Here is a 27,752-nt window from a genome sequence, read left to right as displayed (position 1 = left end):
GTCTGTAATATGAAGACCAGAAAGCAAGGAGACTGAGAAAAAAAATACTGTTTAATATTTAGAATATGCCTACCCTGTACAGGAGTATGTACAGAAATAACAACAATTTCCAGGCCTTTTTAACTGAGGTACCAAAAGCAGACTGGTTTTGCTGGCTGTTAGCAAAAAGCAGCAGGATTTGTGAGCTTAGGAAGAGCACTACACCAATGCAGCTATAACACTTGTGAAATTCTGCCTTGTTTAGTGCCATGGATCCCACAGATGCAGCTTTGTATGTATCTTCCTGTGGGTTAAAATCCACCTAAATTCCAGTTGAGCCTAGTGTTTGCTCTTGGATAGGTGGCTCTGAAGGCCCACACCTTGGCAATAAACACCAGAGGGATGGAAGTAGGTGAAATTATGAAGTATTAATTTAGGCTTCGGGAGAGGCTGAAGGACTTGTGGTTTTATCAAAATAAGGAACTTTTCCTTTTGAGATGTTAAATATTGTAATCGTAGTACACCCCAAAACCTCCAGACTTACCTGAAAGCACAGAAAACCTCCAGTCTTACCCATGGTTTCAAGGGATGAACAATACTTGCTTTGTCAATCTATGTCAGTGCTCTGGACTTCCTGCTGGGAAGTTCAGCTGTGCTAAAGTGGTCAGGCTTATCACAACGCACAAGAAAAGAAGCTATGAAATCTGGAAGCTGTCTTCTAGAAAGTGGTTTTGAAAATAACAACAACAACAACAATAATAATAATAACGTAGATTTGATAGTTTTCCCTTATATAGTGTAGAAAAGGAACTTCTATGGGAATCGAAATGCACACAAAAGTTGTTGGGCAACTCCCAGTATGTGACACAAAAGGCAGTAACAGAAATCCCAATGCACCACAGCCACAGAGCTGGCAATACCTTCATATTGGATGCCTCGGTTTCCAGTTTTGTCAGGTGATTTGAGTTATCCTCTAGCTCCTGCCGAAGGTTGGAGTTCTCCATCTTTAATGCCTCAACTTGCTTTAACAATTGATCATAGGAAGCTGCGGCCATCCTGGGCTGCCCTCAGCCCTTAAAAAGGTAAAGAGAAAATAGAAAATTTAAACATTTTAGGGAAAAAAACCCCACAACATTGCTCAAATGTATCTAACCATAAAATTACCTCTCTCTGTGCTTTACCACACAACTTTCTAAATATTTAATTTAAATTGATTACATCAAAGTACTAAGGCCTAGAACTAATGCCAGTTCAAGACTTTTTTCCAGTGTGCTTCCATCTGATACACATGATTAAGCAAATGAAAGAAGTTAATTATCAATTGCACTGGTTATTAGGGGAAGCCAGAATACAGGAAAGAAAATTATTGCATCATGCAAAAGCATCCTTAGTACTTGCACTTCAGCATCAACATGGAGAAACTGCAGATAATAGATCATATATAGTAATTTTTGGATAGACAACAAGCACCATCAAACATAACTAAAAGATGCTGACTGCCTACTCATTTTATGAAGCGAATGATAGTCGCAGATGTTCAAGATTCCTAGGAATAGCACGCAAAACTGAAGAGGATGCTGTATAAAAGGCAAGTGATAAATATTAGGCAATTTTAACAGAAAAAAACCCACTACCTCAAGTAGAGTAAATATATAGATATTTTGTAAAAATATCCTCAAAGGCACAAGATTAGAACAAAATTTCTACACAAGAAGTGGTCATATGGTACAGTAGAATTTAAAGATAAAAGGTTATTCTTGATATCAAATATTTATATATGTAAATATATATATATATATATAAAATAAAACATATATTACCCAAAATAGTATGGGAGATAGAAATATATCCCCATACTATTTTGGGTAATACTGTAATACAGTTGCAAAGCACCATCACAATTACTCAAGCAATACAAAGGAGAAAGAAACAAATACTCTTATTTAAATTATAAACTTCAAATTGTTTCCCACTTCCCAAACCACAAGCCATCACAGTTGTTCTTCTAACAATGTAACTTAACTAAAACATGGCTAATAATGTTTGTAGCTCTTAACAGCTAATAATATCAATTTCTTATTCATCAACCATTCAAGAGAATAAAAGGAAGCCTAGGACACAAGTTACCCTTCCAATGTCATTGCAGTGATTTCCTAAGTAAATGGCCTGTAACTCAGGAGAAAAAAAAATAAAAAACTTAAGAGGCAACACTCCCTTTCATCATTACTGCAGTATTTTGGAAAAGATGAAACAATTAAAAGCTCTTATTTAGCATTTTCTCTGTAGCCTCTCACTAAGCCTTTGACCCTGTTGCCTGTGTAAGTCCCTACCCAATCAACTTTGCTCTTCCAGATGAAACTCAATCGACTTATCCAGCCTGCTAAAAAGCAGGTAAAAATAGTCAAAAAGGCTCTAGATCCTCAATACAAAGTTTGAAAATTGTGTTTAGTCTTTCTAAATTTAAACTCACTGAAATGGAAAGAAGAATGTATACCACTGAATGCAGGAACAATAACAAAAGCTATACTGCATTTGATATGACTAGTTTATTTCCTGTCCAAGAAGCAAGTCTTCATGCCCTAAGCACCTGGCACCATCAAAGAAAGGAGAAGGAAGATGCCTGCCACTCATGGACTTGTGATTTCCAAGAATGAAAAAAAAAATAAATCCGTAACAAATTTATTTTTCAAAATTCAGTCATGCTTTAGTGGAGACCTCATTTTTAGAGAGATAAAGGCAATCTGAAACAATTACTCTTTTAGTTGAATTCTGGGATTTTACCATAAGGTTGTTTCACCTAAAAGGTGGAAGCCTGTCAGGAAGAGTTGTAAAAAAACCAAACCAAACACCAAAAAATCCATAAGGGCAGACTGCTTCTCTTACATTTCATGTATTTTTTACTTAATAAGCAAGAGTTTCCATTATTATTAAGAAAACTAATAGCTGTAGTTCTCATTTCAGAACACACTGCCTGGACAATTCTGTACAAGCCCAAGGAAACGTAGACAGATGTCATTTCTGAATGCATGGAAACTTTTCTGCGTTAGTTGTCACAAAGTAGTACTGTATTGTAATATTGATAGAATGTGTTGGTTTTTTACTGAAGGAAATCACACATTTATTCATTTACATTTCATTTACAGAATCAAACCCATTCTGTTTCTAGATGGAGTATCTTCTTCTCCCATTATTGTAATTCATATTAGTATGAAAGGACAGGTAATGTAAAAAAAATATCCATTTTTTCCATTTGCCATCCACATTCAGGAATTCTCACTACCTGATTTGAGATTTAAAACAACTTGCCACATTAACAGGATGTATACACACGAAGAAAATGGAGAAGGTAGATTAAGGGAGGAGCTACAGTAGAAAGACAGCAATTGCATAGCTCTGGTATTTTATATGCAAAGTAAGCTTATGTGTATTTAAGCTAAATGAGTAAGGATCCTGAAGGGGAGATTTGGTTTGGCTTTTCTGTCTCCTGACCTAAGTGTCTAAGCTTCCTTTATTCTCATAACATGAAAGTAGGGCATCATCACTAACAGACAGCATCCTGCCTCAGACTAGGAGTCACTTCCTGATTTATTCAAATGTCAAACTTTGTGGGTTTTTAGATAAAAAAAGAAATGAGTTAGCTGATTACCACAAGCTGGGTATTTTTTGCTAAACTAATGCCCAAATGAGAAATAAGTGACACTGTCACAGTTACAATGGAGATGAGCAGAAAAACTGTACACGGGTAAGGAGTAGATCAAAGACATCAAGATGACACAGGGCAGTGCTGAAAGTCAAACTGCTGTCAGTGAAGCTCCCCCAAAAACTACACTGTGACAGGCATTTTTAAATGTTTTGTTATTGACTTTGGCACAAGAAGTACCATCAAAACTTGCTCCCATGAATTCACAAAAGGTTGCACAAGGTAAGAGGACTACATGGATTTGATGAACTGAGAGATGAAGCAGTAGAAACAAGGCGGAATTAAACAGTGCAGCAACACCGGGTCACTCACATAGGAATCTTGTCACCTGAAGCAGTCAAGCCTCTCAGCCTAAAGGCTACCTGGGCACTGTCAGTACTGGCACAAGGAAAGCAAACATGATCCCCAGTTATCAAATCATTTTACAAGGACATGGGTAAGAAAAGTGAATTTAAGTGGGTGCAGAGAAAGACTAAAAGTGATCAGGGATGAGAGTCTCTCATCACGCCAAGTGATCAGGGATGACAGATTTGACAGGCAAACCTTGGCTGCCTCGGCACAACAAAGGCTGGAATGACACAGCTAAACTTTGTCATTAGGGAGGGGAAAACACTGAGGAGAGAGAAAAATATTTATGTTAAAACACAATACCAGCACAGACCAAATGGGTATAAATTGGTCATTTATCAACCTAGGCTGGTAGCATCTATTAGAAGTTGTAGTTCAGCAACATTCTTGCCAAGCACATGACACAGGAAGGAACTTGACAGACTTGAATGGTTCAAGAAATCCAATCGTGTATTCCTAAACCCCAATACAGATGAATGCTGTACTTATTTTCCTACCTCCAAGATATTTGGGTTTTTTTCTCCTGAAATAATGAAATGCCAAAGTATTTCACAAAAGACACCATTATTTAATTTTAAAATGGGGGAAACCGACCAGCTTAGGCTTTCTAATGCTGAACACTGCAACACCTCTCAGGCATGTGATTTGCAGAGTGAAATCAAAGGCTCCATTACATATAAGCTGTTCCATATATATTGAGATAAAGCCCACAAAATTAAAATCTGCTTCTCTTCTGAAAATAGATTTTTACCAATTGCCTCAACCTAAACACATCAAATCACAGTTCAGGTCCCAAAACAATCCTTGGATTTATGCTCCAAATTATCTTAGTACCAAAAAAAAAACCTACTTGCACAAATTTTTTAAACACAGAATGGTCAGCATCAATAGAAATCGACTGTATCACTGCACCCCCCACTTGTACTTTTTCAGTGGTCAAATCACTTGACTTGGAGAAAGAGTTAAACTCTGGACCCTCTTGGCCAGATAAGGTTCCCAGTCAGGTATCACCTTGTTCAGAGCCAGTAACCAGCCCAAGGGAAAGCAAGGAACAGTTTAGCCGTGGCCCATTAGTCTGAAGCTGTACCACATTCAACACATTCAACATCACTGGGGTCAGAGTCAGCTGAATAAAGAATAAATGACTCTTCTTCCCACTGAACAAAACCATGATGGCTGGGGAGAATGGAGGAGAAGGGAAGAGCTCTGGCCTGCAGGATCCATTTTACATTTTACGTGGCCCAAGGGAAAATGCATCGCACCCAGGCCACAAAACCCACCCTTGTGAAATTCACTGTTATAGAATCCTGGAGTCATAGAACCAGCTGGGTTGGAAGGGACCTCTGAGATCATCAAGTCCAACCCTTGATCCACTACCACTGTGGTTACTAGACCATGGCACTAAGTGCCACATCCAGTCTCATCTTAAAAATCTCCAGGGACGGAGAATCCACCACTTCCCTGGGCAGCCCATTCCAATGTCTGATCACCCTCTCTGTAAAGAAATTCTTTCTAATATCTAACCTAAACCTCCCCTGGCACAACTTGAGACCATGCCCTCTTGTCTTACTGATAGCTGACTGGGAGAAGAGACCAACCCCCACCTGGCTACAACCTCTTTTCAGAGAGTTGTAGAGAGTGATGAGGTCTCTCCTGAGCCTCCTCTTCTCCAGGCTGAACAGCCCCAGCTCCCTCAGCCTCTCCTCATAGGACTTGTGCTCGAGTTCCTTCAGCGTCGTTGCTCTTTTCTGGACTTGCTCCAGCACTTCAATATCCTTCCTGAACTGAGGGGCCCAGAACTGGACACAGCACTCCAGGGGTGGCCTCTCCAGTGCTGAGTACAGGAGAAGAATCACTTCCTTGGACCTGTTGGCCACACTGTTCCTGATCCAGGCCAGGATGCCATTGGCGTTCTTGGCCACCTGGGCACACTGCTGGCTCATGTTCAGCTTCCTGTCAATCCAAACTCCCAGCTCCCTCTCTGTCTGGCTGCTCTCCAGCCACTCTGTCCCCAGCCTGTAGCACTGCATGGGGTTGTTGTGGCCAAAGTGCAGGACTCGGCACTTGACCTTGTTGAACCTCATCCAGTTGGAATCAGCCCAACTCTCCAGCTTGTCCAGGTCCCTCTGCAGAGCCCTCCTGCCTTCCAGCTGATTGACACTGCCCCCCGACTTGGTGTCATCTGCAAATCTGCTGATGGTGGACTCAATCCCCTCATCCAGATCATCAATAAAGATATTCAACAGGACTGGGCCCAACACTGATCCCTGGGGGACACCACTAGTGACCGGTGCCAACTGGATGCAGCACCGTTCACCACCACTCTCTGGGCTCAGCCCTTCAGCCAGTTCCTAACCCAGCACAGAGTGCCCCTGTCCAAGCCATGGGCTGCAGCTTTTTCAGGAGAATGCTGTGGGAGACGGTGTCAAAGGCTTTGCTGAAGTCCAGGTAGACACATCCACAGCCTTCCCCTCATCCACCAGGCGGGTCACCTGATCATAAAAGGAGATCAGGTTGGTCAGACAGGACCTGCCCTTCCTAAACTTGTGCTGGCTGGGTCTGATCCCTTGTCCATCCTGTAGGTACTGTGTGATTGCACTTAGGATGATCTGCTCCATAACCTTGCCAGGCACTGAGGTCAGGCTGACAGGCCTGTAGTTTCCTGGGTCCTCCTTCCGGCCCTTTTTGTGGATTGGCGCGACATTTGCCAATTTCTAATCATCTGGGACCTCCCCAGTGAGCCAGGACTGTTGATAGATGATGGAGAGAGGCTTGGCAAGCTCTTCCTCCAGCTCCCTCATCACCCTAGGATGGATCCCATCTGGTCCCATAGACTTGTGGGGATCCAAGCAGCTCAGTAGGTCATTAACAGTTTCCTTCTGGATTACAGGGGGGCTGTTCAGATTTTTCTCTCTTTCTACAAGCTCCAGAAGCCAGCTGTCCTCAGGACAACCTGTCTTACTGTTGAAAACTGAGAGAAAGAAGGTGTTAAATACCTCAGCCTTTTCCTCATCTTTGATAACTATATTCCCACCCATACCCAGTAACGAATGGAGGTTTTCCTTGCCCCTCCTTATGCTTCATTCAAGATCCCTTTTGCACTCTAACTGTATCACTTCTTCACAAAGTGGTCATCATTCAAAGGGAGGAATGGAGATAAACCATTTCTCTAGATTTACTCCAAAAAATAAGCCTCTTAGAATACAGAAACTTCAAAATTCACTTCCCTCATTGTAACAGACCTAAAATCTTGCTGTCCTACTTCCCTGAGCCATATTTCTTATCATTAAGAAGCTTCTTCTCCACCTCCTATCAAAGTAAGGTGAAATTATGACAAGAAATTTCACGCTTTATTGAATCAGCACTTTGCATGAATATCCATATCAAAAAAGAATTTCAAGCTAGATATAACTCTTTTATGCACTAAAATAAAAATTAATGAAAAGCATAAATTTATGCAAACATACTGTTAAGATTTAGATATGGTTTTTTTCTACATTAAGAAAACTGCAGCAGTAAGCACTGCCCAGACAGGAATTTACATGCAATCCTTTTGGCCTTAAATCCCAAGATAGGAAAAAACTCCAAGATTTTCTGAAAATTTACAATTTTTTATTGATCAGAGGCTTTTGCTTTGAAATCAGTAAACATACATACTCAATATGCCCTATAGAGGTTCTACTTAAGAACCTTGACAATTCATGATATATTAAACCTCCTTACAAAAATTTCATACTTCCATTACTATTTTTTCATCCATAAAATCTATGATCGTTATCATTGCATTTTACTGTCACCAGTAAGTACATATGCTCCTGCTCTAACTTGAGATTTTTCATGTTGTCTTCTTAATATAACAAATTGAAATAATTGTGTGCATATTTTGAATTTCTTTTTAATCTTTCTATTTAAATTTTGTGATCATTGTATCTAAATCTAAAGATTGATTTTATCTAAAGTTAATGAATATCTAGGCTATAATTTAGCAAGGTTGGAAAGGATCTTCAACTCTGATTTCTTTCTACACCCACAAATTCTACACAGCTCTTCAGTGGTGAGCCCAGAATCTTGTCCTTGTTAATTCTTTACCATTCTGTCAATTTTTGCCATTCATTCCCATCTGACTAATGGGGAATTACTTCTTCAAGGACATATCACATTGAATTCAAGGAGAAAATACGCTGTCAGAAGATTTTTTTTCCCATTAGTTTAAATACATATAAACCCAGATTTTTTTTAAGCACTTGATCAAGGGTCTGTGACTTGGAAGTGGTTATGGCTAACAGTGGGATGCCTGGGAGGGCTGCACTGCTGCCTGCCCGCAGCTGTCTGCCCCACCCATCTCCGCAAGGTTGCCACCCAGGGAAGAGGGGGAGGGCTCAGCTACTCGAGTGACAGCTGCTAAACCACTGCAGATTAGTGCCTGACTGCCAAGGTAATCTGAAATAGGTGTCAATTTAAACTCACTGTGCCGGACCATTAACCACAATGGATCAGCAACTGTTACACAGCTATTTCCAAAAGAGGGGGAAGGCTGAGAGATAGGGGCAAAAAATCTAACACAGCTGTTCCAAGGTGAGTCAGCTCCACTGAATAACTTAAGGCTTGAGTCGACCATTTTCATACAGTTACCTTTACACTCGTGAGAATGAAGTGGGGGGGTTTCTTGCTGTTATTTTGAACATATCAAACCATGCCAATTTGCATTAATTCATTTTCTCTGTTGACTGAATCCTGTACTGGATTTCCCATTATTTCATTTGAAGCTTGCCTTCAGGTTAAATGCTTTTCTATGTAAATATCCTTCTGCTTGTCCTTTTTCAATTCTAGCAAAATATCAGCACACCAAGTGCTGTGTTTAAGAACTTATAAAAATGAGTATCACTGGGTCAGGGATTGCCTTATCCATATCAGTTTGGGCGTGCTTTCAAGGTTTGCCAATCTAAAAATGTTTACTCTTCACAGGCATTGTTTAATTCTCTGCTTTCCTACGCACTGAAAAATTCTCCACTGGACTCAAATAGTAAAAGAATCAAAAATTCCAGACAGAATAGAAAAACTGTTTCTGCTTGCTCCAGTATCACACTGAACAACGGTGTTATTTCCACCATAAGTCACCATAAAGTGATAATTCTATCCTTTATTAAAATGGCCTTTGTTGCTAGCACATTTAACTCTCCTCTCCCCACCCGAATTTAAGAACAATCCGCAAAACTCCTAGCCAGAAGCAGCTAAAAGGGAGGCCATTTTGTTTGGTTTTTCTCCATCTGGGCTATGTAGGCACACAAATATACCAAGCAGCCTGAAAAGTGCTGAATTGTTTTGAGTGTGATTACAGAGAACTAAGAAAATATAGAATAAGAATTGCCCATGAGTGTAACAGCAGATCAGTTCCCATTCCCATTCATTCTGCACTATCACACTCAGGTCATCAGAGAGATGGAGGAAGGAGTATAAGACAACCATTACAGAAAACTGTTCTTCATCAGCTTATTTTAAGACACGAGGGCTCTGATATGAGAAAATTAATTGCTAATTATATAACACTACTCATTTTAATACATTTGAAAAAGCTGACATGGGAAAAAATTGGCAACAAATTATACCAAATTACAATCTCTAGATTAGGTGCAGCACTGTGAATTCCTGGGGTTTTCAACAATGTAAAAAAAAAAAAAAAGCAAGGGCCAGATGAAGAGCCATTACTATTATCTCCTATCCTAATGTAATGTGTGAAAGGGATAGCCCCTTTAACAGGAAACCACACAATTTTCTGTAAACCTCAGCTGCATCAAGAGGATTTTCTTCTTAGTTTTTCTATTCACTTCCACATGAAGGTTATCTTTGTGGACAGCAGACTAAAACACTGAAGTGTTACTATACCTGATCTTCCTAAATTCTTTCAAATGGGAATTGGGAAGAGAGGGGTTTTTTTTTGTTTTGTTCTGTTTTTTCATAAACTAATTTATAACTTGGCAAGAGCTTTCAAGCCATCATTATATTCTGGGATACTTCCATAAGTTCAGTACTTGGCCTGTACTCATCAACCATGAACAGAAGTATCATCTATTTATCCTAAGTGATCCATGTTCCCCACATTCCTTAAAAGACCCGGAGGAGAAGGAATGAGAAGATCATGGTTTGAGCTCTTGTATGCCTCATTGCAGGTCAAGTATGATAGAGGTCAAGTGTGCATTTGTGTGAGAAATAGAAATAATCCCACATTTAGAAGTTTACTAAAGAATGTTAACAATAAGAAAAAACATACCCATTAATACAAAAAGAGTAAAAATCAGGAAGTCATATATTTCAGGCTATGAACTGTCAAGTTCAGCTTTTATTACACTGTCAGGAAAATTCCTACTTTTTCCTTTATAATTCTGGGCTGGGATGTTCCTTAGCTGGTTAGTCATGCTGTATTCAGAATACAACTGTGAAAATTTGAAACATGATTTGCATTTAAATACTATATTGAACACAAACCACTCCAGACATCATTTAAATCAGAACTTATATTGGATCGGGGATGATTCACAAGCCTGAACACTCATCCTTCAAGATGACCATCTCTGTTATTCATGGCTAATTGTGTATGCCCTCACTGCACATGACTTGCTCCTGTTTACTTTCATATTTCTCATAATCTTTTAAGGACTCAATTCTAGAAAGTTTAAGCTATTAAAAAGTCTGACACAGGTCTTTATATTCCTACTTTAACTGAAAACACAAATTAAACTCAAAACCATTTACATGAAATAAGTCAGCTTTAATTAAAAAAGTAAAAAATACTATTTTATAATAATGAAGAATTTCTCTATCTTGGGTGACCTATCAGGGTCATCTTCAGGGTTTCCTTCAGCACTTTTAGGGGTCAGAAGACCATTTGTCCTGCATGAAATGTACCAGCATCTGATGACGTGGGTCCTACATGAATTTCGGAAAACCATTAGTGTAGACCTGGTCTTCACTGATAATAACTTACAGCGTATCATCAGCAGTATAACCTGTTTTAAACAGGATTTCACTACACTGATGACAAAAGAATTAATCATAGATCATCAACAGAAACATTTTTCCAATTAAATTGAGATGCATACTGAAATCTAACATAAGAATTTAGAGACCAAAGGAACCAATTTTAGCCATATGCATTTCCAACTTATGCCGTATTATTCCATGCTGACAGAAAAGCAGTATACTACGATAATATCTACCAGAACATTCACCATAACCAAGTATTTTGTATAAGAGATGATGTTTAAGAAAGACTGCACTCATAAATAATTTAAAGCTTTATATTTTGAAGCGATCTTTTATTTAAGTTACCATTTTAAGAGTGTGACTACTGTTTCCTGCAGAAACTGCTCCACTGGTTACACAGAACAATGTTAAGACTCCTTTTTCAGACTTCAAAAGATACAGGAAGAAGCATCACCATAACAATCATCATAATCACTACTGTGCTTTTGTCACCCTCTTTCCCTTTAGAAAAAAAAATGGTGAAAGCGCCTCTGCATCTAGTGGTTGTTCGACATTTAAGCAACTGTACAAACATTCAAAACGTTCAAGGAGAAATATCTAGTATCACCAATTTACCTTTTGAAACCAGTTATTCCAAATGATAAGTTCTTGAATGATGTTTTTAAAATTTAGTATCATCCAAAGCCTCTCTTACTGATAAACAGGAGATCTATGATTCTAAAAATAATGGTATATATAGAAAATGTTTTGAGGGGATGTTTAAATCAGGACTTTAAACTCAATCTTGTCTTCATCAAGCCTTTTTTTTTTGTGCATCACTGTATTTAACAGAACAGAGAGGGCGAAAAGAGTGTTTTACCAGTTACTTCGAGACTCCTTAAAACATAGAAGAGTGTGCTTCCAGGAAATGGCTCTCAGTACATATGCTTACACGTATTTTCCAAGAACTGTAATTTTGACAAAATATTCATAAATCCATTATCTGTATCAGATAACAGAAAAAAAACCAGCTAAACAGTAAGAAGAAAGTAGAAAAAACATTAAGAAGCAATTTCAATAGAACAAACAGCAAAGGGTGGAAGAAGTATTTAAAAACAGAAATAGATCTATATGATGCTATTCACCGAAATTTACTGAAAAACCTTCTCTGAAAACCAAGAAGCTGTATGTTTCTTGCTACGCCTTTAAAAGGCATTTTTCAGGGTATGATTCTCCAAATCAAGTCAAAACCGGGCCCCACTGGTCCCCTGAAGAAAATCCTATCAAAAGAAAAATGCCCCTTACAGCCAACGAACAAGGTCCTCCATGTGAGTCAACAGGAAGAATTTCATATCTTTGACCTAAACAATGAACAGGATGAGATAATCTGGCAGCATATGCGTTCCTCCAAAAATCGCCACACATTTTTTTTTTTTCTAAACGCAAGGAGCGTTCTGCCGGCAATGACCTAATTACTAGAATAAAAGCTGCGTATCTGACAAAGGGGAAGAAAGGACCCATAGCTTCATACATAATTTATCAAGATTTCCCACAGCATTCAGGTCGAGCCGCGGACCCCGACGCCCCTTTGTCATGTTAAACAAACCCGCGAGAAGTCAGCGGATCCCCGGGCGCTGCCGCGGCCGCGCCGCCCGCCCACCCGCGCGGCCCCCGCGCTGCGGCATCGAACAAAGCCGGGCCGGTGCCACCGCCGGGCAGCGCTCCCCGGGGGCACCTCCCGCCTCCTGACTCCGTCGCCGAGCCCTGCTCTCCTCCTTCTTCCTCCTCCCGCTCCCCGCCGGCCCCTGCGGGGCTTTGTGCCTCCGGCCGCTGCGCCGCGCTCGGTCCCGCCCGCCCGGCTCCCCGGCTGCGGCGCTCCCGCCGCGCCGCAGCCCTTTCTCGCACCCCGTTTTTTTGTTGTTTTGTTTTTTTCAACACGCAGAAGCCGCGTTACCCCCGCGCCCGCGCGCCGCACTCACCCCATGGCCACGGCCGCGGCCCCTCCATCCCCGCGCACCGCCCGCGCCCGGCCCGGCCCCGCCCGCGCCACCGGCTGCGCCAGCGCCGCGCGCACGGCGCGGCCCCGCCGGTCACGTGCGGCCGCACCGCCCCAGCCAATGGCGGCAGCGCCCGCCCCCGCCCCGCCCAACCCGGCCCAGCCTGACCCAGCCCGGCGCAGCCTGACCCAACCCGGCCCGGCCCAGCCTGACCCAGCCCGGCCCGGCGCAGCCTGACCCAGCCCGGCCCGGTGCAGCCTGACCCAACCCGGCCCGGCCCAGCCTGACCCAGCCCGGCCCGGCGCAGCCTGACCCAACCCGGCCCGGCCCAGCCTGACCCAACTCGGCCCGGCCCAGCCTGACCCAACCCGGCCCGGCCCCCCGGTTCCGCATCCGAGCGCCGAGACACCAAACCCGCCCTGCGGGAAACCGGCTGGGGCGCCCGCACCGCCTGTCACTCACCCGGCCTGTCATTGATCCGCCCTCCGCAAAGGCTCAAGGACTAAACGCCGTGTCTCGCTGACACCTCCTGCGCTCACAAAAAGGGAAAACGCTTCTGTGTAAAAACGAAAATTCTATGTGTGCTCGACTTCAAGCCACTGCAGTTCACCTAATTTTTCACTGCTTGTTAAAAAGTCAACAGTAAGGATACGCTTACTGTTGCGTTTTTAATTAGCAGTGTCTCAATTGCCTTTCAAAGGCAACTCAAACTTATCTGTAGTTCAGTAAAAAACCCCTGTTTTCCTGTGCTTTTCAGGTATAAAACTGATCATGCTACTGGTAATTTAATAACAGATCAAACGTGTACATTTAAGCTATACCACATTAGAACAATAACTACCAGATGGAAAAAAATCTGAAAGACAAATGAACAAAATCAATTCATGACACTGTTTTATAATCTCCTCCCAGAACTGATCACTCTCCAAGGGGAAGGGTGTAACAAAGTATTCATGAAGATGACTTAAAACCCCAAAGAAGCACATTACTGAAATACAGGAGACAGCAGAAATTAACCCATATTTCAGCTGTTACAGTTTGAAGTCTGTATTATCATTACAAAAAAAAAAGTTATCTATATAACAGGTACTGTGGGGAAGTTTTTAAAAAAATCCAGCTCCAGTGTAAAAGTCAGCTTTGTAGAAACAGCACAATATTAAATATTTCTAATCCCAGAGAATAATTCAAGAATAAATCTACGAGCAGCACAGCCCATGTCAACAGAACAGTCCATGACAGAATATCTGAAAAGGTGCAATGGTTCCTCATCCAGAACAAAGGAATGCCCTTCCCTGCAGCATGGCAAAAATTATGGAGTTTGTCCTGATACAAGTAGACTAAGGATAGATGGTTTATTAAAAACATATATCCTTATATGCCTGAGGAAATTTCATTCTTCCTATGATCATGTCTTTGATTTGCATGAAACAAGCAGATTCGTGATACCTCATGGTTGGGACCAAATGAATTTAGAGGCACTAGAGGCCTATGCCTGCATGGGAGCAATTGCACCACAGATTACTTAAATGCTGCCATTTTCATTTCAGCTGTTTCCTCATAAGTCCTTTTTCAGTCACAGAAGGCCACAATCCACCCTCAGGAAAGATGCTCTTTGCCAGACAACTTTTCATCAAACATCTTCACTATTTAGGAGATGTGTGACATGTCATCTGCTACCTTCAGCACAGTATCACACAAAATGCTCTTTGACTTCACCAGGATGGCAACCTACAGAGCTGCTGTCGCTTTAGCTGCTGTGGTAAAACATCCTAAACCAAAATAAAGTGGGACAGTTTCAGGCTATATGACTTTTTGCCACAAAGTTTCTATCAATTACAGCAATCGTTGCCATCCTATGGTTTATGGTGCTTTATGATCCACTTGATTCCATTTCACAGAGACCAAGTTTATCCTCCCTCAGGTGTAACAAATTGCCACACTCCTCTTACCAGGTTTAAAGTTTAGAACCTAGCTAGGCCTTAGACTTAAAGCCATCTCCCTTGGTATCTTACTGATACACTTGACTGTTCCACCCCTTGGAAAAGCAAACCAAAATGCTCCTGGTTGTTATTGTGAAGCTCTCTCCATCCTCAAATTATTTACATCAGCATAAGTGTAAAATCAAATAACTACAGACATAGCCCAACACCTACGTTATCAGTTGGCAAGTTATTCCAATACGAATTGTGGCTTATGTAGCAATCAGGTCACTTCAGTAATAGTTTTAAGTCATTTTCAGAAGTGGCAAGTGCAACAGAGTCTGGAGTGACAACCTTGAGTGCACAGAGACAAGACCAGAAACTGAAATCCTATTCACTAGAGCTAAATTCCACACCTGAAAGAAAAAACCTAAGCTTTAAGAAAAACAGTTAATTTTCTAGAACCCAAAACAGGAGTATTAAAAATAGAAGGCTACATAATGTACTCCATTCATTTACTCACATCAAATGCATTTTCTGCAATTCTCAAAAACTAACTGTAGTTCTCACTATGTGAAAATACCCTTGCTAGTCCTGATAATGGTTAATCCTTTCTGAGTCTGGTAGTCACAACCTGCACAAGTCTGAGCAAGTTCAGTGCTGATGAGCCCTTTAACTGCTCTATAGCCTTAGCTCCCATGTTTATTTGCAGAACAAGCAGAAGTACAAATTCCCTAATGCTTTCTGCCAAGATGAATAGCTGAGTGGGAGGGAAAAAGCTTTCCCTTCCTCACTCACAGTAATGCCCCATTCTGTTATGATTTCATAAAAACGGCAGCTTATGGTCTGTGTCTGTGTCATGTGCACTTGTCTCTGAAGCAAAATCCAAAATTCACTATTAAGCGAAATCCAGTTTAATAAACAGCATATTATTACCAATGAGATGACCCTTCTCATATTGTATCTTCCAGTGGTGTTATAACATTGATATACAGCCAAACAGGTGAGTGGTATTGTGGCACATACTCTTATCTTCTTTTGAAACTGCTTTCCATGTGCACAACTGGATTCTCTCAATAGAACTGATTACAATGAAACAGTATTTAAAAAAAAAAAAAAGGTAGGCTTTCAGGAAAAAAGAAAGTACAGAATGAAATTGTACAGGGAAAAGTCTTCTTTAGACTAAGTTTATTTTTCACTAGTTATTTTCTCTCTGGCAGAAGGACCAAGATGGCTTTCTCATTCTTTGAAAGATTACCAAGACAGACTTAGAAATACCTGCAACATATTGCATAAGACCACCCTTTAAAGTCTATTAGAAGAATCAAATCTCTGCATGAATCCTATGTAAGCTATCAAATTCCAGGGACAGAAAATTTTAGTATTGAAAAATATCAGTTCAGTTTCAATATTCAAAAATATAACTACTTCTATTATTTTGGACAAGATCTCTGCAGTCTACCTAGCACAGCATTTTCAAGCAATAAAATGGATATTTGAGTCCAGAAATGGAATTGGCAATATCTGTATAAAATGTTTGATGCAATCTATACACTGCTTCCCAACTTCCTACTGTATTTATTAAAATCCAGTTTGAGACCAAATAAAATTGTCACATAACTGTTTCCCCCCACTATTAAGTAGTGCTAAATAGAACCTCTGAGCAGGTTAAGATCCACATATTTAAAAACATAAAGTACATTCCCCAAAATATCTATTTGCTTCATAGAAATCAAGACTACTACAACAGAAAATGCAAGAGATTTTCTGGTTTTAGGTAACTGGCTCATAAATGGGACAGTTCTCTCAGCCTTTACAACCTCACCCTCTGCAGCAATACCCTCCTCCCTAGGAGCTTTCTACTATTTAATGTATTTAAAGTGATTGATATTTCCTTATAAGTCATTGAATGTGCACAGTGTTACCCACCTCAGAGATTCTGGGCAGGGAATGGTTGGGTAATGGGATAAAATGTCTCCCTGGTGCCAGGCACTATGGTTTGTATTATTCGCAAATTTGAAAAAGTGTCGCCAAGATCTTGCCTTCAGAACTTACTAATACAAGTTTTATGCATTGACTTATATCAGGATACATTTTTTGAAAGATGGTACAAACAGATTTCATCAACAAAATGAACTGAAAACATCTCACATCTGTTTTACATAGACAAAAGTTTCATCTCAACACAGGACTTGATGACGTATTTTTGCAGCTGCTATACCCAAAGATTGTCTTGTGCCTTCCACCTTTATTTGGGAAAAAAAAAATCAATGAAGCTGAACATGCTCTTTGCTTCCTATTTCCTTCAGTATTGCGACGGTACTTTCACTTCTCTCCCTACCACACAAGGACCATGTTCCCTCTGAGCCTTGCCCTTCCCATGTGACCAGGACCAGATAAAAGTTGTATATACACACTTGGGAATGCTCGCAACTTGTTCCCATCAGCATTAACATCAGTGTTTTGATCATGAAGAACTACAGCCCTACTGCCTCCATCAGAATTCTCTCAGAAATGCTGCATATTATTTTCCCAATTATGGGAACTTCCAACTGGGAGCATTAGAAAGACTATCAGAAAAAGGATTCCTGATGATCAAGAACCTAAAGGATCACCTTTCTCATGCAGATGAAGAAAGAATGAAGAAAAGCACTGTCATTGTTCCTGGTGTATAATCCAGAACATATACACTAGTCCTACAAAAATAAATAGGAATTTTCTGTAGTGAGAACTGAGAACCTTGTTCTTTTAAGATTTTCTATTATACTAATGCACTAAAATTCCACTTTTTTCCCCCAGAAGGTTGTGCTACTAATTCCTGAGCCTGAGAAGATTTTTCCACAAGCAATGACAAGATCTGCCTTTCATAGGAGCCAATTAACTACCCCACAGTCATGTAACACAAGCTAAATGAGAAAAGCAGAAAAACGCATGCTGTTTAGTTATTTCATAACTAAGTTAGTGGTACAGAAATACATCACTTGCTCTTTAAATCCTTTACTATTTAATGCTCTCTACTGTTTGCCAATTCCTCAGTTTTGTCCAGAAGTATTCTGCTCTCTGGGGCATCTCCCACTCATAATTTCTTCCTTCTCACTAAGTTTTTCCATCTGCATGCAGCTTTCTTGCTTCAAACTAAAGAAATGAAGGAGAAATACTGCTTCTCTCCTCACATCTGCTTGCTCTAGTATGGAGCCACAGCCCAACCTGTACTATATTTTCTAAAAACAGTAAAGAAATAATGAAGAGAGTTTGTATAGAAAACCATTAATCCAGTAAACTTCACCATCCATTCTTCTATCTCAGCCATATAATAAGCCCCACCTGACACAACTTTGTTTCACATTACCCATGGTTTCCTCATCCTCTAATTAAGAACATCACAGTATCCTGGCGCTGTATCAGTTCATTTCCTCTGCTGTAGCTCTCTCAGGCTTCTTAGGTAGTTTACTGTGTCTGTGTACTGTAATTTCCACTTCTTACTTCAGTGTTTTCTTTCTCTTGTAACCAGCTGTGTATTATATTTTCAACCTTCCTTTCATTTAACTTTCCTTTCCACATCCTCTTAAAACTGTGGGATGACATTTGTTAGACCTCATTTCTAATGAACTTTAATTTAGATTACAGGTCTTCATCAGAAATATTTCTGTTCAAACATCAACCAAGTTGTTACTTAATCTAGGCCACCTGTAGGACATGAGCAGGTAGCAAGTCAAAGCAATGTTGTGCAGTACCTCAGGTGAAAGGCAACAGAAAAGTTCAATACATACCCTAATGAACTCTTGTTTCCCCCCAATAACTACAGATATCTTAATCTTACACAACATTAACATTGTGCATTAATTTTCACACTGTTTTCTGGGTTTTAAATGGAAAAACAATCCCATCCAAAAAGCTGTGTTGCAAAAACATAAAAAGAAAATAAACAAGCTAAAAAGGCAGAAAATAGAAATGGATGGTGCTTATTCAATCTGCTAAAGGGCTGGTGGACTTTTACAGGAATCTGGAAAGCAGATTTTAAAGATGTGACCTAGAAAAAACTTATCATTTGTCTGTAACGTGCAGAAAGTAAGTTCAGTGACCAGATAAAGATTTGACTTGCAGGTGTAAGTTTATTTTAACCCACTGATGGGGTTGTGTTGGCATGTGCCTACTCCCTCATACCAAACCTCCAGCAAAATAAAGGTTTATTCTGCAATTTTGAAAACCTGCAATTGCACCTTTTAACCCACCTGCAATTCTGTTTCAGTAATCTATTAATGGTATTGAAGGCTGAACATCTTCCACGTAAAAGCCCTTGGTTAGCATAGCTCAGGGATTCTCTCGTGATTTTTTTTTTCAGAGGAAAAGCTCTTCCTAGAGAACTTTGTTCATTAAATACATACTGCTCTTTTCCCCATTTGGGCCACAGAACAGAAAAATATTACACTTTTAGAGAAAGATTAAAAAAATGTTATGTCTTCCAAAGTTTCTTGAGGGATGCCAGGTTCTGGATCTGCCTGGTCTCCACTGGAGCTATCTTTTGTAAACAAAGCACATCTTAGAATATCTCCTTTAGTCTTGGCTCTGATGTACCCTTTTCACCCAAGGCTGCAAGTCCATCAGCAGCTCAGAGACTCAGGGTCAGATGCAGTAGAAGAAACTGAGCATATATAAGCTTTATAGTAAACCCAGGAGCATCCCAGAATTCCACACCACTCTGACAAATGGAAGCTATATCAGTGGAATATTTACCTTTTTCTTCATAATCATCTTTTCAGTTCTCCCTTTGTTTGTTTTGAACCAGATGTTCTTAATGCAAGGACTGATTTCTTGTAAGCATTCTGACATTTTAGTAGTAATAAATCAGTTAAAAATCTATTTAGCTAAAGGTCATCAACATATTTTTGCCAATGATATTGAAAAGGAAGGAAGGGTAATTTTCATGGAATCCTGAAAGCAAAGGCCTTTTACAAAAAAGGTATACTAACACCATTCTCCAAATCTTGTAAGATTAAAGAAATTCCAGCTAGAGGCAAGTTTCTCAAAGTCCACTGCATTAAGAAAGGCCGTGACAAGGTCTAGAAACACAAAGGTCTTGCTAAGTCATGGCTGTGAGTTCTCTCACTATAATTATAATCTGTTGAACACTTAAATTAAGGCCCAAGCCTCAGAGGCTCTTAGCTACATCAGGACATCTGTAGCAAATCAATCTAGAAAAACTGTCTTTTACAAGATAAATTGTTGGCAAGGAATCTGAGGATACATACATTATCCTCAGAAATATCAAAAAATTCCACATTACAGTACATAACAGTAATTACTCAGGAATTCGAAGAAGGACCACAAAAAAAATGGCTCTTTTTGTCAAGGCAGATTTATTCTATATGGTTTAAGGAGTACAACTCAGCTGGTTTAGCAAAAAGTGGCCTGTTTTTTATCACTGTGTATTGAAAATATTTTCCAGTGTCACAACTTTAAAGAGATTCATCAGTGCAGATCAGACAAACTGGAAATGAATTTCCTAACACTGGTGCGGTTCACCGAATCACAGAAGTTCAGCAGGAACTGAGTCCACAAGTTGAGACAAGGCATTTCAAGAAATACTGACTTTTACTGTTCTGCAGCCTCTGATATAAGAGTCCTACAACAATGCTGGGATCTACTCAAGGACTGAAATACAAGAAAGCTTGCAATTCATTTGATGCTGCAAGACCTAAACTGATTGCAGTGTGCGCACACTCACAACGTGTTGCAGTGATTATACTCAAGTCTCCCACCACTCAGATTTATCTGATTGCTTGATAAGGTTAAGAAAGTCCTGTAGCTCTTTCTTGCAACCAGTACAGAACTTCAGCACTACTTGATTTCTGCGCACGCAGGGATGAGCTGCTGTGGGAGGCAGCACTCCTGAAGAAGGAGGAACATTAACTCCATCCAAGCTGAAAACCAGGACAAGAATGGACTTGTACTCCCAGGTAGCACAACCCTCCAAGACACCTGGCCAGCATGCAGTTTTCCTCCTCACTGCCATAATTAATGATTGTGAATAATGATTCATGTCAGATTTTTTAGTTAGCTTTTGTTTCGGAGGCATTCTGACTCTCTTCAGTTTATTTATTCACCATAAAAATGCATCATTGGATGATTTGGGTCTCACTCTCTTAAGGAATTGTTGTCACACAAGCCACACAATAGTGTATTGGTGGCACACTAGTTTTTTCCCCTTCTCTTTTGGCACACAGTTTAGTGATGTCTATTGAAAGTTAAAAATACACAGCCTCATTTCAAAATATGTGTTGCTGGAGTGGGTGCTAGCATTTCTGCTTTTCTTTTAGGATTTTGAATGAATGACATCTTTAAATCTTAATTTTGGCAGCACTAGTGAGGTTGAAAAAACTTCTTTGCTTTCATTAGAGTGGGGATTGTTTTTATAAAAGTCTTAGAAGTCTAAAATGTCTTAGGATATTTTCTCCTAATAATGAAGGTTCAGCTTACTGAATAGCCACTAAGGGACAAAAATTCAAGTATAAGCTGCCCCGTCCAGTGTTCAAGCAGCATGAATACTTTTTGAAATTGATCTACCTGCTCAGTAGAAAAGGAACACAAATTTGAAATATTCATTATATTTCTAGACAAGCTGCTTCCAGCACCACACACATTTTTAGGAGTCACACAAAGCTGGCCTTTCTCTGGGCCATTCTTCATCTTGGAGATCAACATTCAACTTCAAAGTAACAAAACCAGCATCTGAGACAGGTACTACAGAAAACATACCACTACCCAAGTTACTCCAGTATTGAGAAAAAGGAGTTGAAGGAAAGGACTCGTAGTCATGCCCAGAACAAGTAAAGCATCAGTGGAGTAATGAGCAGAAAAAATGCATTTAAATTTGTCAAAACCTGAGAAGCTAGAAGTTCCTTGATCTATACAGAGCACATATTTGAGCGCCAGCTTCCCTTCCCTTGCTTGGATCCAAGGCCACTAGCTACTCAAGACAACCAAAATACCTAAATTGCATGCATTAGACCTTAGAACCATATGATACAATTGCGTGATTAAAGTATATAATGTTGCAACTCTGTGGAAACACTCAGCTAAGAGACACAATTAAAATAAAACTATCAGAGAGGAAAAACATCCTACCGATTACAGATAGATTTTACATCTCAGATTCCAATCCCTTCGGACAGGCCAAGAGATAACATTTTAAATAATCATAACCATATTTAGAAAAGCTTTCCATCAGTAAGTGTACTAGAAGAACACTTTCTTCTTCTAACACATAACCCAAATACTTCAATCTTAAATGAAAAGATTATATTTTCAAAGATCCCAAATGTAAGTCAGCTAGAACACCAGTACTAACTAGCCGCAATTTAGGGAAAGTCATATTTGACACAGATACTCCTTCTCAGCATGGATTTGCATTTTATTGATCCATTACTCTTTTATAACTGTATATATTTTTAATCAAGTACTGAATCCCTTACTAGAAATAATTTGTATTGTTTTAATGTTAAAACTCAAACCATTCAAGTTTAAAGTTTGCCTGGCACTGAGCTATCCCGAGTAAACTCTGGCAAGCAAACATAATACATTGTTTCTACACAAAAGAAAATTCCATACAAAGTAGTCTTGCAGGGAGACTTAGTGCCTGCAAATTAAGGTAAGCTTAGACCTCAAGAATTTTAAGCATTTCCTACAACATTACAGGAGTTAATTTTGCAAGCTAATTAGCCCAGGTGGCAAGAGAAAGGCAGAAATCTTCTCAGTAGGTAATACTTGTTCTAACAAGGAAGAAACAATAGGAGAGATCCCGTGCCATTGGCAAAATCCCTTCTGTCACATGAATAGAAAATCAAAGTCCTTCTCCAGAAGCACAATGGTCAGTAATTGAAATGTTCTCATTTATGATTATGAATGAGCTGTTCCCTAGTCTTGCTCCTTTCTTCTTCTCCTTTTCCTGATTTTCTTTTTTTTTTTGGCACCAGACGTGTCCTAACACTTGGAAACTTCAAGTGACATTCTCATCACAGCACTTGTTGATCGTGCTATAGCACACAGATGTGACTGAAATCACAGGGGCTTTCTGTTCTACACCTGGATGATATTTTCCCGGTGTTGCACCTTCCCTCTCCCAAAGAGTAAATGCTGGTGAGTGCTGGTAGAGAAACTCATGTCAGCCTTACTCCCCAGTTTCAGAGCTGGGAGTTTTCTACACCACAGAATGTGAGCAGTGCAATTACTTCAGCACAAAAATAACATCTTTTTACAGATTTGAAGTTTGGACTACACAAAGCAATTCTGAAGCTTACAGGTCTTATAGAGACTCCTGCAATGTAATTATATAATTATATAATTATATAATGCAGAATAGAGGCAAGAATGATGAGAAGTACTATCCATCAGTGATTTGAACTGGTGCAATAAACTTCAAAGAACATGAATCTAATAAAATACACAATTCTTCAAACAGGGAACTTGGTGGCAAACTGCCTGCATGAACAATGACTTGGCGTTGTAAACAACTTGATCACTTGTAAGTCACTAGTCGGAAAATTCTCAAACAATAAACACCTGACTAAGAAACTAACAAATGACTACCTTCCAAAGCTACCTATATTCAGAGCAGCTGAATTCTAAGGCAAGAATTAATATATTGTCAGAGAGCAAAAATAAAAATTAGCCATGGTAACACTAACATGTTGAAGGTAGATATTTTCCCAGTATTTTCCAAACAAGTTAAAACATTTTGAATTCTGACCAGGCTTTGTCATTACAATGACTTTCAGGTCTTCCTTGCTGCATAAATACTACACTGTCACATGGACTCTTCAGTAGCTTTACATCATTGAAGGCACTATTTCACTTATAAAAAAAAAAAGACCTGGACATCTTGCTGACAAGTAAAATTGAGAGAGTGATTTGGAACAGTATAAAGACAGTCATGTACAGACAACTACTCTTTCATGCAAACAAAGCAATACACAAATCCACTGGGTTTAGAGGAAGACAACCTCTCTTTCTCCATTCAGTTAATTCTTTTCAGCTTCCAGCACTTGAAACATTTTTTTGGAAAAAGCTTTATGAATCAAGTCTAGTTCTCAAGGTCTTAATGACATTTAGACATTTAATTAGCAAGCCATCACTTGGACTGGCATCTAAATCTTTTGTCAGAGACCTAATTCCATGCCAATTCAAACATCCCATTAGTCTTATATTAACTAACAAGAAGTCTCATAATATTCTGGCTACTTTGCACTGGCATGCATTGACACAACAGTGGATTCAGTCTAACTGAATGCAAGGACACAGATTTACAGTGTACACACATTAAACTAACAAGGATATTCTAAGACAAAAATATAATAGCCACGTATGAGCTGGTACTCAGCCATACTTTGTGCTTCCTGGTAGCCTGGATGAATTTTTACATTCAGGTTAAAAAAAAAAAAGAAAAAATATTGATTGAATTATAACTATTTCATTGATTCTAAGCTGAATCCTGTTCTTAAACCTTTCTGGAGCTCATTCTGAACCATATTTAGAGACATATGCTGGCATTTCTACCACAAGACATATTCAGTACACAGGTTTTTGTAAAAAGTCATTAACATATATAACAATACATAATAAGTAATAATGAGATGTATTTGGAACGAAAGAAGAAAAATCACAGCAGCAAATGCCCTTTTTCAGCTTGTATCTCTTAATTTAGAGCTGTAGTTTTCACTGAAATAACAACAAAGGACAAAATGTAGAAAAATGCTAGAGCAAATGGCATAAATTCTGTAGGGTTTTTTTCTTCCTTTTGTGGAAACCGGAATTTTACACAAGTTTGAGTCAGCACTCCACTAGACTGAGCTAAAACTAGAATCCTATACAACGAAAGGTTTGTAGTTGAACAGTTTGAATACCCTGGAACAAAACCCTAGTAAAGTGATTCTGCAGAAACACAGGGGAGAAGGAAAACTGGTGCCAAGAAAGATTAAAGAAATAGATATAAAAGGGAATTGGGAAATATTCAGAGTTGTCCTTAATCTTGGTATTGATAAAGTCTGTAAACAAATTTTGTTACATTGTCTTATTAAAAAAAAAATCAATTTAGCTTTATGTTAAAAAGCAACAATGTGCAAGGAATATGGTCATATATTAGATTCTGCTAAGCTTGGAATCTCATGTATCTCAGCAGTGCCTGCTGACAAGATCTTCTCAGCTGTGACTGGTGACAACTGTAGTGTCAAGGTTACTGGCACTGCAGCTTTCAGTCTTAAACTGCTGACAGGTAGCTTTTTGATGTCAAAAGTTAGTAAATTCTAATGTAATCAGCTTGCTTTTTTTTATTGGTCTAGATCCTGATGTGTAGCAGTTGCTATACAACAATTATTTTTGTTGTATAGCACCTGCTGACAACCAGCAATTTTACCCAAACTTCATTCCACATCCAAGTCTTTCCTGACTAATACAGAGTAATCAAAGAGACTTTACGTGAACCCTTGGATTGCAAGTTCCATAGGAAACAGCTTAAAAAGAGTAGAGAACTTAAATGTAGATCTTTCTGAGCAGAAAATACAGAAGTTACAAACAACCTCAGTGAGACCAGAAAGGCATTTAACTCCAGAAACCCCATTATTCAAGCCACGTACAGCATTTTCTTTGAAGAATGGCTAATTCAAATACCTGTACACCCCCCAACATCACCATCATCATCGTGGCTGGGCTTCGCAAACCAAGATTTGGGAAGGGCTCTACCCACACTTGTTACAAGCGTGCTGGTGGCTAAAAAGGCCAAAACAAGATGAAGTCCAGTTGCAAAAGGCACAGCAGAAGGACTCCTTAGGTGGTTATTCTGCAAGACACGATTCTTTCTGTGTTGTCTTTTCTCCTCAAGAGTGATCCTGCGTGCTTTCTCAAAAGAAGTAGCAGCGTTACAGATGGTGTGTCTCCAGACCTCCTGATTGGAGGCCAGAGTAGACCAGTTATGGTGATCAATATGGTCAAGGCTGAGATGTTGTTTCAGGGAGTCCTTGTATCTTCTCTTCGGGGCTCCTCTCTTGCAGCAGCCAGTGGCAAGTTCACCATAAAGCAGGATCTTAGGGAGGCGGTGGTCCTTCATCCTGGAGACATGCCCTGCCCATCGCAGCTGTGTTCTCATCAACATGGCCTCAATACTTGTGACTGCTGCTTGTTCTAGAACAGACGTATTAGTCACATAATCTGACCAGTGGATGTTTAGGATTGTACGGAGACAGCGTTGATGGAAGCGTTCTAAGAGTCACAGGTGGTGGCAGTAGATGACCCATGATTCGGACCCATATAAAAGAGTAGACAACACTATGGCTCTGTAAACACTGATCTTGGTACTTTTCTTCAGGTGTTTATTACGCCAAACTCTTTTATGAAGCTTTCCGAAGGCACTATATGCCTTTGCTAACCTGTTGTCTATCTCCCCGTCAATCTTACCGTCCGAGGAGATGAGGCTGCCTAGGTAATTAAACTGCTGGACTGATTTGAGCTCTGACTGGCCAATGGTGATATGGGGATGATGGAAGGCTTCCTGAGGCGCTGGTTGATAGAGAACTTCTGTCTTCTTTAAGCTGACTTCCAGCCCAAAGAGCTCAGCAGTGTCTGCAAAGCAGGATGTTAAACGCTGCAGAGCTGCTTCTGTGTGAGCGACAAGGGCGGCGTCATCAACATAAAGCAGCTCCCAGACAAGATGGTTTAAGGTCTTGGTGTGGGCCTTCAGTCGCCTTAGGTTGAATAGGCTTCCATCAGTACAGTATCGAATGTAGATACCGTCCTGATCGTCGAGGTCTGCCATGGCCCTTTGGAGCATCATGCTGAAAAAGACAGTGAATAGGGCTGGAGCGAGAACGGAGCCTTGTTTCACACCATTAGTTATCAGAAAGGGCTCAGAAAGTGCATTGCCATATCTGACTTGGCCGTGCTGATCCTCATGGAGTGAGATGATCATTTTAAGGAACTTGGGAGGACATCCTAAGTGTTCCAAAATCTGCCATAGACCTTTTCTGCTCACAGTATTGAAAGCCTTGGTGAGGTCAACAAAGGTTACATAGAGACCTTTGTTCTGTTCCTTACACTTCTCTTGCAGTTGTCTGAGAACAAACTCCCCAACATAGCTGAATTCTAAGAAACACAATGAAAAAAATACACATGCCCATCACAAAAAAAAAAAAAAAAAGTATTGAGTTTAAAAAAGAGTTGTGTCCTGTATCTCTTCTGCTACACTAGAAGAAACACAGTTACTTAGCCCTTTACAGTCTGTGCTCTGCACATCACAAATGGGAATTTCTCACTCCAGGAACTCCTCAATGTGTGGATAAGAGAACTCCTTCCTTGGGGCAGGCATTATGGGCACTGGAAGGGCATTGGTGCAGGCCTGAAAGTACAAACTTTTCTTTCAGAATGAAAGCTGATTCCTCTTTGTCACGAAAATGAAGCGTCTACTCATGTATTTGAAGCTTTTACTGAACAGCAAAATGATAAGATGGCCAGCATTTTCAATGAAATAGGTAAGTTGCTACAGAATACTAAAATTTCAACCAGGAACTATGTCAACTACAGGAAAGGTATTTTTTACTAAATAGGAAAGAGAAGTGCAAAGGTGTAGTGGTTTGAACCAGGTTTTCCCTCTGAAACTCATCATGGCCAGTCTTCGCGAACGAAGATTTGGGAAAGGTCATTACCCTTCAAGCCTGCGCAGTGGATTTTTTAGGTGAGACACAGTGTGCGCTGAACTGAGCCCACCCTTTAATCCTGAGGTTCATCTGCCAGGGCCGAGCAAGCTTGGACAGTGGCAGTGACTGTATTCTTTCTCATTCTTACTGGTCTTGAATTTTTATTTTC

At 39.9% G+C, this 27,752-nt stretch overlaps 1 protein-coding gene across 8 annotated transcripts in view; it reads right to left on the bottom strand.

Moving 5' to 3' along the window:
• Positions 1 to 27,752, bottom strand: part of APC (APC regulator of WNT signaling pathway) — a 99,390-nt gene that overhangs the window by 61,187 nt on the left and 10,451 nt on the right. For 6 of the 8 annotated variants that reach the window (XM_051782551.1, XM_051782557.1, XM_051782554.1 and 3 more), the window contains exon 2: positions 900 to 1,052. In XM_051782551.1, coding sequence (XP_051638511.1) covers positions 900 to 1,034 — 135 coding nt within the window. In that variant the 5' untranslated portion in view covers positions 1,035 to 1,052. Of the gene's footprint in view, positions 1 to 899; positions 1,053 to 12,966; positions 13,045 to 13,446; positions 13,467 to 27,752 lie in introns of those variants that run through there. The other 2 variants (XM_051782553.1, XM_051782552.1) reach the window with 2 other exon arrangements.

Source organism: Manacus candei, unplaced genomic scaffold (assembly GCF_025592945.1).
Source record: "Manacus candei isolate 608988 ecotype Guabito, Panama unplaced genomic scaffold, ASM2559294v1 h1tg000016l, whole genome shotgun sequence".
Lineage (NCBI taxonomy): Eukaryota > Metazoa > Chordata > Aves > Passeriformes > Pipridae > Manacus > Manacus candei.
The sequence above is the reverse complement of the archived record's forward strand: the minus strand, read 5'-3'. Positions and strand labels throughout refer to the sequence as shown.